At 36.9% G+C, this 22,328-nt stretch overlaps 2 protein-coding genes across 4 annotated transcripts in view; one reads left to right on the top strand and one right to left on the bottom strand.

Moving 5' to 3' along the window:
* The window catches only part of LOC111861984 (nucleolar protein dao-5), a 16,816-nt gene extending 15,534 nt beyond the window's left edge, over positions 1 to 1,282 (top strand). The window contains exon 5 of the mRNA XM_023846994.2: positions 883 to 1,282. Within this exon, the coding sequence (XP_023702762.1) occupies positions 883 to 1,174 (292 nt within the window). The 3' untranslated portion in view covers positions 1,175 to 1,282. The remainder of the gene's footprint in view (positions 1 to 882) is intronic.
* A 5,319-nt stretch (positions 1,283 to 6,601) lies between these two features.
* Positions 6,602 to 22,328, bottom strand: part of LOC111861951 (segmentation protein cap'n'collar) — a 279,153-nt gene continuing 263,426 nt past the window's right edge. For all 3 annotated transcript variants that reach the window (XM_023846943.2, XM_023846942.2, XM_023846944.2), the window contains 7 exons: positions 20,178 to 20,412; positions 19,071 to 19,219; positions 15,625 to 15,819; positions 13,941 to 14,045; positions 11,553 to 11,740; positions 10,957 to 11,130; positions 6,602 to 8,628 (listed from right to left, as the gene is read on the bottom strand). In XM_023846943.2, the coding sequence (XP_023702711.1) occupies positions 8,461 to 8,628; positions 10,957 to 11,130; positions 11,553 to 11,740; positions 13,941 to 14,045; positions 15,625 to 15,819; positions 19,071 to 19,219; positions 20,178 to 20,412 (1,214 nt within the window). In that variant the 3' untranslated portion in view covers positions 6,602 to 8,460. The remainder of the gene's footprint in view (positions 8,629 to 10,956; positions 11,131 to 11,552; positions 11,741 to 13,940; positions 14,046 to 15,624; positions 15,820 to 19,070; positions 19,220 to 20,177; positions 20,413 to 22,328) is intronic.

The following is a 22,328-nucleotide window of genomic DNA, read 5'->3' as shown; positions in this document are numbered from 1 at the left end:
ATATTATCGCTTCTCCTATTTGTTGTTTACAACAAAGATAAATTCAAATTAAATTCTGATGTCTATAACATGAATACTAGACAAAAATACAACTTCCACCTACCCTCATCAACTTTATCAGTATATCAAAAAGGAGTCTACTTTACTGGCATAAAAGTGTTCAACAATCTGCCACAAAGTATTAAAAACTTGGGCAATGATACTAAAAAGTTTAAATCAGAGTTAAAGAATTATCTACATGCTCATTCCTTCTACTCTTTAGATGAATACTTCAATGTAAATAGAGAATGATGTAAAATTAAGTTATATTAATTTTTAAGCTAAAATTGCCTGTACTTATGTATGTAACATTTTGACTTGTTCTGTATCCAAAGGTACTAACCTGCTTAGGATTTATAGAATGTAAATAAATTCAATTCAATTCAATCACGATTACTGAATGTTGATATCAAGTGGTAAGCACTCTTGTGTTATATTCAGGAGATCCCGTGTCTAATCTCGGCCCCTAAACTAGCTATCATGACAGAGGGATTTCATGGCTTTCCTCAATCTCTCCAGAGATATTCTGGGAGAGTATTTTGAAGTATTCAATAATACATGGTTCCTACAGTTATACAGGTGCTGTTAAATACACCAATGATCAATACTTTAAGTAGTTTTGAAGTTCAAACGTATGTACGGATGGACACTACCTCACAAGCCCTTTAATTGCTCATTTTATTCACATTAAACTAAAGACCTCATAAAAAAGTGACATCTTTAGGAAAACAATTACATGGAAATATTATTTACTCTACCAGGACCATCTTTTCTACCTGTAAAATGTACTACAACAGTGGTGTTTGTAATACATATATGTTATTAAACCTGACATATTTGCAGGCGTCACGTTGAGCAAGACAAAGAATCAAAGAAAGTGGGAGCCACCAAGGACTCTTCATTCCTCCGACGGCCTTTATCAACAATTGCAGAAGAGCCTGAGCAAAGAGCAAAACGCGCTACTAGCCTGCAGAAACCACAAGTTTCCAGACCCAGACCAAATGCGCCAACAAACAATCATCCTGGAATCAGACCTCAGAACAATTACCTTGGGAATGGAAGGAAATCTCAGCAGCAACCTGGGGGCAAAAGAAAGCCTAACCAGCCAGGAGGAGGCCATGGCCACCCTCATTAGAATGCTGTTGGTTATGAATCAAAATTTTTGTCTTTTGAAAAGGACAAAGAATGAACTGTATGCACTGTCACCAGAACTAAATTGCAATAGCTATTAAAGTAGCTGGAAGAAAATTGATGTGTGTTATTTTGCCTCCCCACAACCGAACAAGCATACTTCCATATCCATAAATTTCCATCATAAAATATTTGCTGCATACCACATAAATGGCATGAATAACATGTCCTAATGGAAATATTTCACACTGCCATGTAGCAAATGAACCACAGATTCAATATTGCCATGCTAGAACCTATCATTGGACATGCTTCTGAACCACTTTCATCAATCTACAGTCCTCACAACCAATGTCCCCAAGAATCATCATTCTTAATCTTGCAAGTGGATATTTTCAATGAGGCATCCTTAATAAAATTCTGTATGCATTCCTCATCTCCCTTTCCTAGCCACACACCTTCCACATCATGGACTTCTTGATATCACTATCCTACTGATAATATGTGACCTGTATAATGCAACAGTATTAACACGGTGAGATTCTAAATTTTGTTCCACCTTAAAAATCTGAATGTCTAATATTGGTAACCCACAACCTGTAAATAAAATGTTAAAACTACTAATGAATATAATTTCTGAGAAAATTAACCAATAATAATTTAATATAATTGCAAATGATTATCTGTATGAACAGTCTATTATAAAATCAGAAGAAACAGTAAACATATTTCAATCACGGAATAATCAATCATTATTTAAGTAAGAAAATTGTTGACTACTTTCATTCAGCTATCTATAAATCTTCAAAAATCGAACCAATAAAATGACAATATGGTATAAGGTCATCCTTGAGCATCTGTTAGTTATTTGGCTGTACAACAAATAATTTTTTTAAGGAAATCAGACCCCACTGATTCTATCCTCAGCCAGCTGACTTCATTTCACTTCTTTATATCCTATCTCTGCATGATAAATTTAAATATTATGCTCCCATTCATGGTCATATATCTGAAGTAGTTGTTTCCTTTTAAGTTTTCCAACAGAAATTTTGAATCCATTTCAAATTTCCTACATTTATGTATGTCCAGAATCAGAGTTTTTTGTGATAGGTCATAACACTAGTACTTTACAGTAATGGCATTTTAGCCCCATATCATATTTCAGAGCTAGAGGACTAGCCACTGCCTGTTGTCTGTGATCACTTATTCTCCTTCTGCTGTTAACTATAATTTGTCTAAATTCTTCAGCAGTTCCAGCAACAGTATGGAGGACACAAAAACAGAAAGAAAAAAGGGAACGGACTGCTCACCATGCACAAGTAACATGGAGGATACAGAAACAGCATAGCAAAGTATTAATGGCTTTGTTCATTATCTGCACAAGGTGCAAAAACTGAATGCATAATAGGGAGACAGTGTTTGGCCCATCAACTTGAAAACCAGTGCATTTCTAAGATTTATTTTTTAAGTTTGATTGTGTACCATTGTAGTAAAAAGTAAATGTGAAACTTGGGCAAACACCATTGAATTACAATAATAATCAATGTTTCTAATTTTCATTTCGTGCATCCTGTTGTGTTACTACACACAATTTCTTTGTTAGAATCTGTCACAACACAACAATATAAAGGTCAAGGCTAAAATTAGCTTGGCTACATGTTTCAGCTCATAAAGCCATCATCAGGCAAACACATGATTACCATATTCACACACACTACTGAACTGCAATTGTGATGGTTAAGCTGGATAATTGATAATACATTATAAAATACATGGTATAAAAGTACAATGAACTATAAACTTATTAAAACGAAAGTTATGACATAAAATAAGGTTAAAACTCTTCATGTGATATTCTATATAATCAAATCAGTTTGTAGCTAATTTTAGCCTTGACTTGTTACACACGTCCTGTGTGAATGTGAGGCTTTAGCTTATTTAAGACTACGTCACTTGGGTCAGTACTTTATGGAACCAAGTGACTATTTCGACGCCCCCACGTCCAAAATCCTGCACTTCATCCGAAGTGTGGGGTTGCTGAGGGAATAATTAAAAAAGGGGAAGCACAATAAACCACTGAGGTCTAAGTGCAAGGGCCGAGAAGGCCTACCCCTTCCTTCATACATACATAGCCTTGACTTTTATATTGTTGTGTTGTGACGGACTCTATTAAAGAAATTGAATCAATATTTTCTTAACATAAATTTTTAGAGTAAACAATCCATCATGAAATAACCTTCAGCAAATATACCAAAAACACCTCTTATGGTGACACCTTCAGTTCAAAATATATCCATGCATTAATTTAAATTAATTAGATAAATATCAATTCATGTTATAATTTTATTATAGTGTGCTACGTTTTAAGAAATATTTCTATGAAATTTGTCACTGCTGTGATTCCATGTGAATACTATTGACAATGTACTTCCAAAATAAATGTACTCTTTCAGAGAACACACTTTCATTCATTTCCTTCACAGACAATGTTTTCTTACTAAAACACAATACTTAACCTGTCCCCTTAATCATTAAAGCATAATTGTAGAAGATATTCTGGAGAATAGGTTGCCATATGACTAGATTGCTATATGAAAATTACTGGATTTTCTGACACAGAGAAAGAGACTTCATCCAAAACATTGGTAACAATACAAAACTTTGCTGAAGCATTTAAAAGATGTAACTATTGGTTACATTTTCCTGAGATTCAGGGTTAATACACTCCTGTCAACCACATCCACTGATCACTGTGACAAACATGATAATTCAGAATTAATCTTGATAGTCACTCACCACCCTCAAATAAAGTAAGGAAAATTGATTTCCAAGTACTAAGGTTAATTTCATCTTCAGTTCATGCATATGGAATGCAATTATTTGAAGACGTTTAAAAAATTTAACTTACTGACAATTTTTAGAAGTGTGTGTGGAGTCAATAATATGATTCCCTTTTGTAGTATGAATGTAACATGAAACTTAAATGGAAATTCAAGTTAAATATTGCATTTTTATAGTTAAAAAATTCATCCCACACCCTTTAAGAGTTAACAGAAAAACAAAGCAATATGGTAGAAATCTGTTTTATTCAAAAGACAGGCACAACAATTTCAAATACGTGGGCTTTGATAATTTTTTATGAGAAAAATAATCACACTATCATACATTGTATCTGTCAGACATTAAAACAACATAAAAGAATATGACAAAATGACAATGCATTTTTATTTTATTGAGCCTTTGGCGATTAACCTTTGTCATCCACAATTAGAGGGCTTAAGTCTCTCACATACTACAGTGCTGACAGTCAGGTTTTAAATAGTAGGTAACAGCATCTGTATTGACAAAAATTTAGGGTTAGGCTTCTTGGACTGTGTGCACATGCATCACAATAAAATGTAGGCAATTAAGGGCAACAGTACCAGTGCTTTTGATTCCCACGATCAGAAGTGTTTATGTAGGGTATATTCCTCATCATGTTAGGAGCACTTGGTATAAGTGCTTGCTGCAAGCATTCTCCCCATTTAATATAAACCACCTTCTCTTGGTGGGAGAGAAACCAAGGAGAAGAAAGACTAAATCACCCTTGGAATAACATTCAGTGTCTTGCATAACAATACATGAATTGATACCCAAGAAGACCAAGTTAAGAGCAGTTGATTGCTCAAGTATTTTAAGCATCTCATAATAATAAAACCACACATTACTAATTCTGATGCACTGTGCTGAAAAGCTGTTTGGCACAAGGACTGTGTGAGCAGAACTTACTAAATTACTTGAAGAAAGCAGTCTTCTGGGATTTGGCACCGTGTATATGTGGTGTTATGTGGTTAACACTACATATACACGGTGCCAAATCCCAGAAGACTGCTTTCTTCATAGTCACCGCCGTGAAAGCCTCAAATCTTACATACTAAATTACTTGTACTCATGACAGTACAGCAAAGAACTTCTTGAGGTTAACATTTTCATAATGTTGTCCAAATACAATGAAGAAAAGAGCAGATTACTGTTGTTTTTGAGATCCACCTGCATTTTAAGAAAAATGTTCACCTCTAGAAATAAACTAAGTTTTTATACAATTCACCCGCAAATCATGTGTAGGCCCATGTGTATCACATTTATCTTACTCAATACATAGCAGACAATGAAAGAGAGAAGTACTTAACAGAACAAGGATCCAAAGAGAAAATGATGGAAGAACCAGACCTTGGAAACTGTGTTTAAGGAACAATTAGTTCAGCGGCCTGCAGATAGCAACAGTTCCTTGTTTGAAAATGTCACACAATTAAAAAAATTATTCACTAAATGAAATTCATATATTTTCTGTTTATATAAGATGAATGTTGAAATAAGACTGACTTTCTGAATATGAACTTTAGTTCCATCTTGTCTCCTGTGACTTCCATTGTATTCTCTGTGGATGTTCCTAATTGTTATTTATGTAAAAAGAGCATGCCCCATTATTATGACATGACTGAAGACAACTGAAGTATTAGAAAACTATATAAAATAATATGATTATAAATCTCTGAAGATGTCTGTACTTCTTACTTACTACATACTTTCAACTTCAAGTAATCTCAAACATATAGCTGGTGTTATCTCTTAGAAATGAACTACCAATATAATACAGCCCTTGCCACATAAAACTGAAATGTCTACCACCCTGAAAGTTATCCATTATTTATTTAAAAAAAAGTAACTACCTCAATATATACATAAAACAGTAATCAGCATCACCTGTAATATTATTCCTTTCAGTTATAAAAATATCTGTATATTCACAATTCTTTTCCATTTATACAATAATAACTGCCATTATTTAAAAAGTAATTAACTGAAAAACAATCCTGCAATTTTATAAACAAAACATCTTCAATAACTTGCTGGGTAAGTGCAAACACAGTTAAGGCATACTGAGATGCAAGCCAACTTGCTGGAAACTACAAGCATTGTAGATACTTCACACTGGCTGCATTTAATGACACTACATGTACTTACAAATTTGTGTCCCACAAGTTGGAACAGGATAGCATAACTTTGTAACCTACACTGCTCGAACAGGACTTAAGAACCTGAATATATATATATATATACACTACAACAAACTGTATACATAATTAGTGTGGACAGAACTGACAGCTCTGCGTGCACTGATTATGCACTCATGAATGCATACATTCTCACTCAGTCAACCTGTGTGAAAACACACCTTGCATGTTGGCATTGCTATGTTCCATAATGTTAGACTTGAAAGGATTCTGACGATGGTGCATACTGTACTTCTTTTGGCTTATTTTGGACTTCATCCATCGTCTGGTATGGAAAAGACCACGACGTGATGATTGAGACTAGCTCTTTCTAACGGACCCAACTGAGTAGGTTTATCCTTCCCTACCCACCTCAAGATGGAGACAGATCCAGTCTCCGAAACATCGTGGGTCTTTTGTCTTTTACATACTAGACAATGGATGAAGTCCAAAATAAGCCAAAAGAAGTTCCATAATGTTAATGCCCAATTTATTACTGGAGAGAAAATCACAACCTCATACTATGGTTTTAACCAAATACAAGCTTCTATATTGACAAAAATCGTCACAGAAGTGACAGATTCATCTTCGTTCACGTTTCAATTTCAACCAAAGAAATGGTTCTTGGTTACAAATTTGCTACAAAGCCAACTGTACAACAGAGTATGTCATCACAGCACAGTCACAACATATAACAAACACACTTATGTCCACATATGAAAAAGGAAACAGTTTACTACAAATTAAGAAGCAGATGTCATACAAAATAACTGCAGCCACTGGTTTATTTTTCGTGGAACTAAATACCATATTTACTCATGTAATTGATTACATCAAGTAGCTTCCATACCCATTTTATAGGCAGGAAATTTTTGTACCACATAAATGAATCTCTGTTGCATACCACTCTCTTCCCTTTCCAGTGGACTTATGGATGGACGGATCTCATTGCCCAACTCTGTACTCAAAATTGGCATGGGTAACAGAGTCACCAGTACAATTCCTTCTACTATTTAAACTGCAGTCCCTCTTCCCCTTCTCTCTCACCATTTCAAATCGGTCTTCTTTTGCAGTGCAATGAATGACCACAAGAGTCAACCTACTGTGTCCTGAAATGTGGTTATGTGGTTCAGGCATCACCCTCATGCTCATCTTCACTAATGCATGTTCTCATTAACTGATGCTGCTGCTGGAACTTTCAATATGCAATGGTGTCCACTTCTGTGACTTTCCTAATGATGGCCAGGAAAAGGATAATAACAAAAATCTTCACACTCGAGTGTCAATTCTTCATAAATCACAATTACCAACATCAGAACATTCATTATTGAGGCAACTATGTGTGTCCCTCAGCTCTGTCAGCCTTTCTTGAAGAAAAACATATACTAAAGGAAGCGCAAGAAGTAGTAATGATGCTGTGTACTGTGTTGGTCACACATGAAAGACAGAGGCATCTGTAGTAAATGAAAGTGTAACATTATGCTGGCAATATAGTAATTACATAGCACAATTTAAACTATATTCTGTATCGCATGTCTCTGTGTGTGTGTGTGTGTGTATATATATATATATATAAAACACACATATATACATAAAACAAATATTTTACAATTCCATCACCAGTAGGCTTTATTCACTTTACATAACCACTTTCTTGTTATAAGGGAAAAAAATCTGTAAAAAGAAGATGGAGAAAAAATTGGGGACAATTATATGAGTAAATACGGCATATAAACATGAAAGAAGTCAAAGCAATCAATACACGCTTTATAATTTTAATGAATGTAGGTAAGTGTAGCAGTACAAAAATTTATATGAATTCTAATATATAAAATTAATGCTTCTTTCCTTTCAATTACCTCTGCAGTCTTTCGTTGTGATTTTCATTATACAAAGATAATGTACAACGTCTAAATGTTAAATGCATAAAATAGGTACCTTACAAAATTTTTAGGAGTTGAATGAAGTTTAAAGGGATCTCAATATTCAGAAGATGTTACATTTAAAACATTTCTTGGATTATGGAGATATCCAAAATGCAGTATATTTGACGTCCTTCCTGTATTTATTCTAAGTATTATAGTCTCTATTATAGTCTCAGCTTTCAAACCATCATGTTTAAAATTCCTGTGATAAAACAGTTTGTACAAAACATATTTTCCAGCTGATGTAGTACAAACTAAATACAAATATAACTTCAGAAAGTTGAGCCGCTTGTACAATGTAGAGCAGGGATTGCTCAACCACACACTTGGGATCACTCTTTGTGATGAGGATCATGTTCTTTGTGCTTCTGCCGTGATAATTCTGGCTCCAGCATGGCTGAGGAATTAGTGCGGGGTACCAGGAGGACACTTCCATCTGCAGACTGCTGTAGGCTATATTCATATGGAGAGTACTGGTTACCATCAGGATCTCGCAGGTGCTGTAGAAATAAGTGACTATAATTTTTAAGCACAATATGAACACTGCAATTAGTGAGAACTTTGCTATAATGAGTGCTACTTCTCTGTAGAACAAAAGTGTAATTATACTGCATATTATTAATGTAACACAGTGTGCTGATAGAGCACTGCAGATGCTGGCTGTAGGTGGATTGGCTAGTGACAGCCTGTTATCATTTTCATGAAAATTGTGTATTTACAGAAGCTTCTTAAAGCAAATAAGTTAACCCTGTGCTTAACTAATTAAGCACTATGCCATGAAGACATATGGTGGAGTGCATGTATAGACAAACGTTTTCATAATCTCAGCCCTAGTTGGAAGTGGGTAATCAGCTTCACGCCAGGGCCGCTTCACCCCTGGGAAGGATGGGCCCCAGAGCTGGTCTGGATGACATGGAAACGAGAAAAATCTTAGCTCTAAAAGGACTCAACTCCAAATGCTTAGCCCTCCAGTCTATGGCCAGTCACTATACCAACAGCACTATCATGGCTCACACTACAGGAGATTCTCAAAACTTGTATTTTGTACTTCTTTAATACTGGATGTCATGGCAACATGAGAGAATTTTGAGTACACAGACCCCTAGCATAACAAATATTTTCTTGCGATGTTGCAAGTGATGTTACTTTATTTCTTAAACTGTTTAACAGACTGAGAAAATAAAAATTTGTGAAGAATCATGTCCCCTTAAGGAAGCATGAATATCAAGATTTAAAGTTATCTTGCACATCATCACACTGTTTTCATGATTCTATTCAGAGATTTAAGAAATAAAGTTCAGCTTCATCAATCCTGAGTACATTCTTTTCTGTTCTGCTAAACACTTTAGAGATTTCTGCATGTCTCTCCAGATGTTCCTTTGCATCTAAGCACAAATAGGAGCTGGGATAGTGCAGTTAGTATTGGGCTGGACAGCCAAGGGACTGGCATTCGAATCATTCTTCTCTTCTTCACATCATTCAGGCCGGGTCTGTGGTCTATCCAGCCTCCTATCCAATGGCTACTGGGGGCTCCTTTTCTAGAGGTAAAGCAGCCAGTGTGTGAAACTGACCACTCTCCATGTTAGATAAGTCCCTTGTCACCATGGCTTGGTTCGTCATCAGGTGGTGGATGGAGGAGACGGTCTCTAGATATGGAGGGTAGATGTAAATATATTGAATAAGAAGTCACAGAAAGCCGACGAGTGGTCCCCAAGCTTTGGGTTTGGCTGTAGGGCTAACAACTACTCACTGTAAAAAAATAAGCTTTTTATGAAAGATGACAAGAAGCCTTGGTCCTGGATGGATTCTTTGGATAAATGACCTAAGCGAAAGAAATCTCAAAATATAAGTTAGACTTGTATGTATGAATGTATAAGGGGTGGGCCTTCTCAGCCCCTGCACTGTGACCTACAGTGGTCTATTGTGCTTTAAGTTAGACTTAGTGGGAGTACAGGAGGTCAGATAGGCTGGAGGTCATACAAATATGTGATTTTCTATTGAAAGGGGAATTAGAATCATGAATCAGGTATAGGTTGTTTTTTATACATAAGAGAATCACATCAGCAGTTATGAGGGTAGAGTTCGTTAGTGATAGGATGTCATACATAATACTAAGAGGTCACTGGTGTGACATCATTATTCTGAATGTTCATGCTCCAAACACAAGATAAAACTGAAGGACGGGTTAGGACGGGTCCTACAATGAACGGGAAAACACATTTCATAAATTTCGTAAATACCATATGAAAGTGTTGTTTGGAGATTTCAATGCCAAAGTAGGTAGGGAGAACATTTTCAAACCATCAATTAGGAATGAGATTTCACACGAAATTATTAATGATAATGAAGTTAGAGTAGTAAACTTTGTCGCATCCAAAATCTTACTGTCCAACATTCCCACATCAAATATTCATAAATTTACTTGGTCATCTATTTAGATATATAGGAGACAGCATTCAATCATACTTGATGTCTGATAGTTTGGGGCAGCAGATTGTGATACTGACCACTATCTGGTGGTGGCAAAAGTTAGGGACAGACTGGCAGTGAGTAAACAAACAATGCACAGCGTTCATACCGAGAGGTTCAATCTCAAGAAAATAAACGAGGTAGAGGGTAAAGAGTACCAGGAATCTTCCTGGAGTGTAAAGGGCAGCTGATGCATAAGGCTGACAACCTTACTGCCATCTGTGAGCCAACTGTCTGGAGAAAATGTGTGAGCCTCAATGTCCCACAACCCTACGGGTCTTCACAGCCTTTTACAGGGATAGCTTCACCTTTAGGGGGCAAAGAACAGTATCGTGCTGAAATCTCAAATATAAACTTACTTGGAAGACATGTCTATAAAGTTGGCTGAATTTCTCCTTGGCTCGCTGTATCTCGGCCAACCTGAAGTCTCTCTCCCTAATCAGGCGATTCTTCCGATCTCTCATTTCCTTCACTTCATCAGCTAGAGTCAAGATTTGGTCCAGCTTACGTTTGCGGCAGTTCTGTGCAGCCACCTGGAACAAGAAAGATTGAGTGTGTCATATGAAAAGTGTTGCTAGCAAGGGCACATAAACTTCTATGCAAATCAGTAATTAGCTTTTCAAATACAGCGCCTGAATCTGGAGTCAGACAATTCACAGTAGCTGGTACTGCACAACTGGCATAGTTGAAAAATTAATCATTTGTCCACCTTTTACCATACAGATTAATTCTATCAGTCTTTTAAATTCTGTGTTCTCCTCCTCCGAGCCCATCATGGTAAAATATGAGCAGGCACAACTTTCTGTTTAGACTACACTGTTCTTATACAAAAAATGTAGAACTTTCTTTCTTGTAAGCAACAAATAGAGCAACATACAAACACACATTTTAATTTTAAAATGTGTTGTACTTCAAACAACTCTTAACTCTAAAAGAATAAAAGATTGTAAGAAACCTTGTTTTTGCCCCGTCGTCTGATGTCTCTGATAAGTGAGAGCTGCGCCTCACTTAGATCATATTTGGATAATCGCTCGTTAAATTCATCCATGGGAAGGTTGATTATGTCAGACACAGTCATTGGAATATTCATTGATCGTGCACGCTTCTCATCTCTATTCAAATGCTCCTCCTCTGATTTTCGGCCTGGATAAAATAACACAAAATTCATACCAAATATAAGCCTCACGCCATGTCTTGTGTATGGTTAACTTAAGAAGACAACAACTTTTGGGTTCTTACATAAGTAAGTTAAAGAAGGTAAAGCTGTCCCTGTAACACGCCATGAAAGCCCATAGGGGTGTGAGAGTTGAGGCTCCCACATCTTCTAGACAATCGGCTCATATATGGCGGTAAGGTTGACAGCCTTATTCGCCAGCTGTTGTTTATCCCTCAGGAATCTTCCTGCTACTCACTTCTGTTAGAGGCTGAATCAACCCCAGGGCCATATTGAGGCTGGAAGGATTAGGTAAATTGAAAAAATCAACCTCATTGGAAATTGAACCCACGACCTTCCAGCTTGTAGCATAGTGCCTCCACAAGCTATGCTACTGCATGCCCCTTCATAAGTAAGACTATAACTACTCGTATATAGACTAATGCTGACAACTATACTGAATAGTTCTATCTTCTGGGATATAAGGCCACTAAAAGTCAACTGATATAATGGAGAAACATGGTGCCTCCATCTTCAGGATCCAAGGGTAGACCATGCAAGAAACTGAAATGAAGCTGGCAGCTGAGGCTGCTTTCTTGCTTGGATTACTCTTCAGTCTGAAAGATGGAGGTGACATATTCTCCAAAACACTGGCTGACTTTCATCAGGCTACATGGTGTTACATCCCATTAGACAGAACTCTTCATAACCACTGATGTGAGAACCTCAAATCCCACAAGTATCATACTACATCTATTACATTATTACATTGCCATGACAGGGTATCCAGAGAACTAAGATTTATGTCACAAGTAATAGAGTTCATGCACACTCAAATTCAAACACATCACTGAAATTTACAAAAGGATGGCAGAAGCCAACGACACTTCTAAGGCATGGCCAGTGTAACCTGCTTTGAGCAAAGCAAGATTCCTTACTACATAAACAGGTGTGAAATAAATCAAACACTTATGCACACCACAATGGAAATGACTCCACAAAGGGAGAAAAATCTACAAAGTTTAGCAATACAACACTATGTATCACAGGAACAGATTCAGGTAACCAGCACAGAAAATGAATATTTTTGGAATTTTTCTGTTATAAAAAGAAAGATCAGTTTTACATCCAACCTCAGGTGGCCAAATACATTTTCTGAATTTTATGTGAGGCCAAAAATATATGACTTGATGAAGTATATGTGGAATATGTGCTTCCCGAAACTAAAACTCCAAGTGTACATCATACAATGTTATTTAATGTTCTAAAATATAACTGAATAAGAGTTCTATGATTTCCTCTCAAACTCTGACTCCTCAGCCCTTTCTTTAATAGTTTCAATATAATATAAAGGAATGGTATCTTCCAAGCAAAGCCTAACCTCTACCTACAATGTGTATCCAAGTTATTATTTCCAATGTAATGTTATGTACATTTTAATTAATTAATGGAAAGATTCCTTTTATAACTGTACACACCTGAATGATATCTTGGTTTAGGATTATCTAGTAGCCAAAGCTTGGATGCACTTGACAAACTTTTAATTTAATGTGTGTCCATTATTCAGCATCATCTGCTAGTTACAGCCTTGCCAACTTTGTTCTTTGAAAGTATGACAAAAAGTTGTGTGATGAGGATCCACAAGATTACAAGCATTTGTATGTAATTTCTGTCATATTATTCATGACTAACATTTAGTTTTACTGTCTTGAGGAGCAGACTACTCATTCAGATATCTACTTAACATGGTTACAACAAACTTAATGTGCGTGCATTTATATTTCAAGAGCTATTATCATAGTGGAAAGAGAATTTAGCTATGACTGCAAATTGAATCTCAAGTTTTTCACAGAAATGAGATTACAGTCTTCTGTGATCTGATGCTGCATAGGTTAGTAAAGAGGTACCAATATTTTGGAGGAACCTGCTGCCTCAATCTTCAGGAAAGCAGACAGAGGCAGCATGCTCCTCAAAAATGTCAGTACAGATGCACTGAATTCCATGGCCTCATATGCCAGAATACTGCAAAATAATTTTCACTCCTGAGAGAACCTAAAATCTCACACTTTCATAAAATATTGTGTCATAAATTTTGCTATTTGCATTGACCCTGAGCTGAACTTCAGTAAACGTTCATGTCGACAGACCAGGTCATTTAAAATTGATGAGTTCTGAAACCATGTTATATACCTTTCTGCTTATCTCTTGTGACAGGCCGTTGCAAGGCACCGGCACTCTCAGGAGGTAGATGGTATGAGTGGTTGTGCTGAATGTGCTCAAGAACAGGTCTCCCATCTGTAACAAGCCAGTTATGACATATTATACCTATCTTTCTAAGTGAGTTACTGCCAAAGAAACCTATATAAAGCTTGATTTCACCCACACACTCAACATGTACTTTTAAATTACTTTCAAGCAATCCCATTTTCAGGAGATCAAAACACATCAATGCACTGGGGGTAGGATAATGGAACAAATCAATACTGTGACAGATGTCTAAGTTTCATAAACTTCAAAATGTCTGAAGTGTAGAAATATCAGAGATGTTCATTACTAGACAGTGCCATGATAAGTATGTATTTCAGAAAACAGCATGCATGCTCAATAGCTAAGTTAAGGCTGGGAACACCGGCAGTCCATTAACAGGCTATACAAAACAGCATGCCAGGTGATCCAGGAGTTCGAACCCATATCTAGTGAAAACAACTATCGATTATAATCACTTGTAACTAAGAGAAGACACTACCTACTAAATCCATTTCCCATCACAGCCCACAGGGTTGCCATTTCATGTGACAATCCTTTTACTTATATAGGACAGAATTATTCTAAGAGGATAAAGGCTTGGTTGTAAAAATTGTTAATTCTGTCAATACACCAGGATCTTTACACCATCGTTAGTTTACAGACATACAAATTTATAAGACACTTGCTAGACCAACATTATCTTATGGCAGTGAATTATGGACTTAAGACCTTGTGGAAGAGCACTGGTATCAGCAGCAATGAAATTTGTGAGGACTGTGAGATATATTCTTTTCAACCATAAAAGAATTGAAGAAATTATGAGAGAACTATAATTCCACAAACAACAGAATTTATACAACAGAGAAATGGGAGAAACACATATGGGAAGACCTCTAAAACGATAGATTATGTTTTGTAACATCCATAACAAGTCTCAATGGCCTTATAAATGGAAAGGATGATGATAATAAGATCAAAATGCTGTATTTCAATTTAGTATAACAATATAGAGTACAATGTGTGTCTGCATGAAAAATTAATCATGACACCAGTTAGCATGATTAAATCAGAGAATATTTTAATCTTTTACATGACTTTAAACCCTGTGGGTTAAGACTGCTGGGCATGGGTACTACAGGTAGAAGTACTACATTCCAACTAAAGATACGATAAAATAAAGCAAGATACATATATGACAGGCAATGAAGGTCCATCTTAACTAGAGTATGTCTTAACCAGAACAGTTTTCAACTGTCCCTGGCATGTTATTTTCACCTGTCATTCATAGAGACAGGGAGGTAATCTTTCCATACCATTTAGATAACATATGACAGATATTTATGTAGTTTCCTTGTGTTTATATTCCTGGACTTCTAAGTGCATGTTCTAATGGTCTATGAAACTGTGAGATTATATGAGACACAATGCTGATTTAAAAGACTGCTCCACATACAGCAGCAGGCCATTTAATGTCCACACATGGAATTTTACAATTCTAGTCACCAGCTTTTAAAGGTTTCATACAATTAGTCCTAAATTTAAAATCTTGCACCTGAACTACTGAACTTAATGTACGGTGAGACCTTAACCTGATCTGTATCACTACAAGTGCATCACTGCAGTTTACCTGAGTGGTGTCGAGCAAATTCCAGGCTACAACTGTACTTCATCTCAGGTGGTTTGGGTCCTACTGCTCCTTCAACAGCCCCACTGAATGCATTTCCTGGAGCAACAGCCCCTGTACCAGGCTCCCCATACTCATACTTGATTGGGGTTGGAGGGAGTCCAGGCGTAGTACCATGGCTACCTAATGATGAACCTCCTGGACAAGAATAATTTCAAGTCACATATTATATATAGGTTGGATAAAAAGTAGTGGCAACACCTCTATAGTTCTGAAATGACTATTACCTGAGGTAAACACACTTACATTCCTTCAATATAATCGCGCCCCATATGTACCAACTTCTGCCAAATTTGTGGAAGGCATCGTACACCATCAGCGCATCCACTTCTGTTGATGTCTAGCAGTGACCGCCCTACAGCACAAATAATCTACTCTCGTGTTGTAATGTGTCCCTCGCAGTTGTTCTTTCATTTTGGCAAAGAGATCATAATCGCATGGACTCATATCGGATGAGTATGGCAGACGTTGCAGTATCTCCCATTGCCAGCGGCGAAGGAGATCCTTGACAGCATCAGTAGTATGAGCCCTTGCATTGTCATGAAGGATGATGGGGTTAGTTGCCAACAAGTGTTGTCACTTTCTCCTGAGTGCTGGACGAAGATGATTACACAGGAAATTGCAGTAGTAGGCAGTGTTTACTGTTTGTCGTTGAGGTACAGTGTGGTGCAGTATCACTCTATCAATGTCACATGCCACAATGAACATCGCCTTCACATTACTCTGTGTAGGGTATACTTTCTTTGGATGAGGAGAGCAAGGATGCTTCCATTCATTTGATTGTTGCTTCAAGTGCAGTTGGTATGAACGAGCCCAAGTTTCGTCCAAAGTGACGATCCTTCCAAGGAAGTCGTCACCTTCCTTCTGGTACTGGTCCAACAAGTCCTGTGCAATTGCATAATGTTGCCATTGTTGCACCTTGGACATTGTATGGGGTACCCAATGCGCTGCAATTCTGCAGTATCCAAGAATATCGTGCAGAATGTGGAGCATGATTTTGTGACATATGCCTACCTCAGCAGCTAACTACCATGCAGCCCATTAGCGATCGACATCCAGCAAAGAAGCAAGAAGCTGAATTGTGTGGTTGTCAACATGGGGTTGTCCTGAACGATGGCTGTCCTGAATAGCATCCCTCCCTTCACAGAACAATTTCACCCATCGTGCCACTGTGCGATATGGCCAAGCAGCATCACCACATGCTTCTCGCAGTCCCTGATAACAGTTTTGTGCACTATGACCTTGTGCAACTTCAATTTTTAGCCAGGAGCGTTGATCTTGTTTCTTAAACATGTTGTTAGCGCACCTGAACTGGGCTCCTGCACTTCAAGATGAAGCACAATGCAACTCAATGAAACACAACCAGAGCCGCTCACTGCACTACTTCAACCGAAATTCTGCTATCAGCTACAGATGGTGCTAGTGCCACTTGATGCACATCTTTCATGTTACAGCAGTGTTTGAATGATGTAAACCCTAGTTATATTAATTTTAAGCTAAAATTGCCTGTACTTATGTATGTAACCTTTTGACTTGTTCTGTATCCAAAGGTACTAACCTGCTTAGGATTTATAGAATGTAAATAAATTCAATTCAATTCAATTCAATGTTTTATCCAACCCTTGTACTTCAAATACTATCATGTGCTAGTGACCAGGGACTTAGGTTTTGGATTGAAGACTGGGTTTATTGAAGGTTTATAACTTGTATCTACAAATATCTGTAATACTCTCAGTAGTTTCCATACTCTATAAAGATCACTGTAATTATGGCTCATATAAAGTCTTCTATATCTTCACTAGCCTCTTTGCTTGTTAAATACTCCCAACAATGGAGATTCTTTGGCCTCCTTGCTCACACCGTTGCTGGCAGGCTGACTGTCTCACAACTAACTCAAGACTCTAAACTGTTTGGCTTGTACTGTTGATCCACATTATCCAGCTTCAGAATGGACTGCACAGAAAACTGTGCAGACTGCATAGAAAACATCGGATCATGGCTGTTGTTTACCAGTCGTTGCCTAGCAATGGTCGCCTCTTCTCACTCCGCTATTCCAGCTTTCAACCATTATGTCACTATATTTAGAACACCAGAGTGAAGCTGTTGAAATATTTGAAACATTCTGCTGTAATAGCTTTCATATGGGCACAACAGTATTTGTTATTTGTTTGCTTTGTTCACATATGTGATCATCATATTGTTCACTGCACATGTTCTGAAGTAATAAGTCACATGAGATGCATTAAATAAATCCACAGTGAAAACGAACAGGGCGGTTCACTCTAAATTCTTGTCTGGTTTCTCTGTTCTAAACAGTTTTGGCTCTCTGCCACTTCCCAGGTGAACAGGTGGCCCACATGACATCTACGAAGGTAAGTTCTATTGTGTTCGCCATCAGTGGGGTTTCCCCTCAAGGTGGTCGATAATATGCATGCCATTTTGGGTTTGTTAGCTACCATTACAGTGTTTTGTTTTCTACTTTCAAGTTCCTTTTTATTCGTATATTTAGTTCTTTCATGAAACATTCACTCTGTTTCAAGCTAAGCTGTATTTTGTATACCTGTTTTCACCAAATACATATTCATGCTGTTGTTACAAAAGACTTCTGCTTTGATTCTGTGCATGTGACATTACACTAGCTACCTTCCTTACATATATACAGCTGAGGAAAAAAGAAAAGGTATTTGCTAACTTCAAATTTTTGCCAATTTATTATTAATTTCACTGGAATTTCACTGTAGCAAAAGCATATATTTCTGATAATTATATAATGGGCATAGATGGAAGTATCAAAGTCTTTAATTTTAATCCCTCAAATTTAACACCCAAAAGACCACTTAAAAGCATACACAATGCCAAGATAGATCTGCGAGTCTTAGAGCAATGAATATAAAGATAACTGTCTTCTGGGATATGACAGGTATCCTGCTGGACTGCATGGCATCACATCCATCCCAGAAAGCAGTGATCTCCAAATATAACAGTGATTTCTCTTTATAATTAAAATATGTTGCAAAAATATTTAAATAATAATTGTTCTGTACCAAACATGGAAATCAAGTTCCTGCTCCATCTTCCATCGTTTTAAATTATGGTAAGCTTAAATAAAAAACACTACGGACAGGATGGCGTGGTATGGATGGGATTGATCTGGCTCAGCATAGGGACTGGTGGAGGGCTTTTGTGAACACAGTAATGAACCTTCAGGTTCCATAAAATGTTGGGAAATTATCGAGTAACTGTGTAACTGGTGGCCTTCCCAAAAGGGCTCAGTTTCAAGGAGTTAGTTAAACAAAACACTGCTGTTATGTAGGAAGTAGTATTAGTGTATGATTTTTGAATCTGTTAACAGAATTTCATAACAAAACATATCAGGACTTGTGTATTACCTGAGCTTTGTTCTTGGAAGCAACGCTTGCCAAACATATGATGTTTCTTCTGAGCCATGGGAGGCATCCGATGTGAGCCATCAGATGAGCCCACTCCAGCACTTGTGTGCTGGCGACTTGAGTAGCTGTAGTCATATGGCCTGTACTTGCTGTAACAAGAATATACAAATCATGATATTACAGAGACAAGGAAAGGAAGGAAAATATAACAATTTTTAGTTGAATTTATAAGAATTCTCTTAACTCTCTGATAAACCTGTAACAATTCCAAAAGTGTATACAAAGCTAATCACCTGATGATGAATTTCTGAGGATGAAAATTGCAATGTTCACTTCTTATCTGGTGCTAAAGCATTTTAAATCAATTGCCATTTGTCTTCTCACTCCCTCTGTCTCATGAACTCTCAACGCCCTCCTTACAAGACCACAAAACCTACCTCTTTTCTACCTAGTAGGAAAGCTCTCTGGCATAAAAATGATTTCATATTTTCAGAGAATTATGTCTTCACATCTACGTGGTACATCATGGTAGTAGGTTTCCAGAGTTTGACGCATAAAACACAGATCGAAGGGGACATCTGTTACAGTGTGTTTTAATGTAATGTACAACTAAAGCCATATCTGAATTATATTTTCAGTTCAAGATGAAACTGCAGGAAAATGCTGAGAATGAGAATTTCTATATGAGACCAATCTCTTTGCTGTAATCAGAATTTATAACACCAGCCATTTCTTCACAATGCACCATACAGTACTACTTATCCCTATTGACATCAGACACATTTTTAATGAGAATTTTCACTCAATCACTGTATTTAAAAAAATTATTCTAGGTCCATGTCCTTGATCACTACTGATATAAGGAGGCAGAGCAAAAGAATGTTTTGGCAAGATGATTCATGCTAGTGTTCGTAACTATTATGGTTCTGATGGATCAGATGGCTTGCATGCTACTGTACAAAGCTGAGCAGTTATCTGAAAATTCTGAATGTCAGGAATTGAAGAATCAGTGGTCCTCAACTTGATCTAAATAAAAATAAGACTCACACATGCCTAGCAAATTTGATGCTGCATCCTGTTCTGTTACACAACTGTTCAGGCACACACCTTGCATGGTAATCCATTGCATAGTGATCTCCTGTTGTGTGGCCAGAATCCGAGCCCGTTTCCATCCACTCTCCATCTGACAATGAGGGGACACGTTCTGAACCCATCGAGCTTACAGCACTATCACTTGATGCATCCATGCGCTCCTCTGATGGTTGTAGGGCTGTGCCTATACTTCCCACACTGCTGGCATTGTTCGAGTTGTTGCTGTCCAGCAGTCGCATGGTGTACATGCCTGCAACCAAAGTACCGTGTATTTCTTGTGAGGAACGCAGCATGTGGATATATTCAGGCGATGTCAATCTATGTCACGTAAATCTAGTTTCACAAAGTAATAGAATCAATGGCACTGATAACTGCTTGTTTTGGTTACACATCCAATAATAATCCTATTGTTGACACTTTACAAAAACCATTTAATGAACAAGATATTATCAGATTCATAAAGGTGAAAAGGCTTGAGTGCTGGACACCAAGTACATGCCAGTGAAAACAGAATGATTAAGAAGGTATTTAATACCAATCCAGAAGGAACTAGGAAAGTGGGAAGACCAAGATTGAGATGGGAAGAATGTGTGTGGCATGACATCAGAATGTTGGGCATAAAAAAACTAGAGGATTGTGGTACTGAATAGAGAAGAAGGGTAAGCAATTCTGAGGAGGCCAGGGCCCATACAGGGCTGTCATGCCAATGTTGATGATGATCATCCACACCATATAGTCACAACACTGACTATATTGTTAAATAACCAAGTTTAACTAGTCCACTCAATCCGACAGTGTAAATATAAAATATTAGCTACATTTACAAAATGTTAATACTACAAAGGCAATGACATAGTAAACACATGTTATGAAAACAAATAATATGTAGCAGCATTATGATCTTCAGACACATCAGCAAACAACATTCTCAAATTTCTAAAGCAAAATACAAAGCAATCATACAAATACAACAATTTATAACATGTGGAGCTGCATTATCGCCCTTCAGACATAAATAACCTTTCCTAGAACTGTGCACTATAAGAATCAATTAAAACTGATCACCTGAATATATAGACTCTTTGTTCATTTTTCAGTCTTTAGTTAACTGCTAAAGGTGTTTTGCATTTTCCAGGAACTGTTGTTATCATTAACAACGATGAATGGATGAATGATCAATGAATATTATCAACATAATTGGTCATAAGTGTGTAAATTTGTAATGTATTTAATTCAGTTAATATTGCTAATTTAAATAACATTTTAATAATTAAAGTTTAATAGTAAGTTGTTTTTAAATTATGTTTACTAATTAAAATCTTACTAAATCTTTTACTTTATATTATTATTTATGTTAATCGATTAATGTAAGTGATCCTGATTATGTGACTCATGTAATTCTGTATATGTATTTTGATATACAGTAGAACTTGGTTATAACATCATCAAAGGGACCTAAAAATAGTGTCGTTATAAACGAATGTCGTTGTAACCGAAGTGGGCACTTCCACAGTAGCCTTATGTTAGTCACATAAAAATCTACCAAAAACCGAGTTAAAATGTTGCATTTTTTAGTGAAATACGTAGTTAAGTACAGACTAACGTAACATTAACGTGGAATTGCCCAAATGTGTAATATCAAAGACATATTACAGCGCTTTTCACTGACAATACACACCACACTAATACTGTATATTAAAGGTAGGCCCACTCACCAAATTACAGTACATTACATCAATTGTTGTGCCTTACTGTACCTAGATACGAGTACAGTAATCAGTTATCTTCATCTGTTTCCTGTTACTTGCCCAATACACACTTTCTAAATTATGTTCAATGTCCATCTCAGAGAAATTCAGGAAAGAAAATGACATTACATACGAGGTTGATGCATTTGTGCATGTCGTACTAAGCAAGGTATAAAAACAGTTGCTTTATGAGGAATTAGTTCGTACCATTGAATATTTGACGCAATAGACAAGGTGTCGCAGAAACTGATGTTGCTATAACCAAGTTTTACTGTATCTATTTTCAAAGGGACCATTTCCACATCCTAGGTTAGTTACCTGTATGGATATATGGAAAATAAAGGAAATGAATGAATCCCCTACTAGACCATAGTACATGGGGGGAAGGATTCTGGGTTTGGCCGGAATCAAGATTAGC

Source organism: Cryptotermes secundus, unplaced genomic scaffold (assembly GCF_002891405.2).
Source record: "Cryptotermes secundus unplaced genomic scaffold, Csec_1.0 scaffold181, whole genome shotgun sequence".
NCBI lineage: Eukaryota > Metazoa > Arthropoda > Insecta > Blattodea > Kalotermitidae > Cryptotermes > Cryptotermes secundus.
This window is presented reverse-complemented; position numbering and strand designations above follow the sequence as displayed.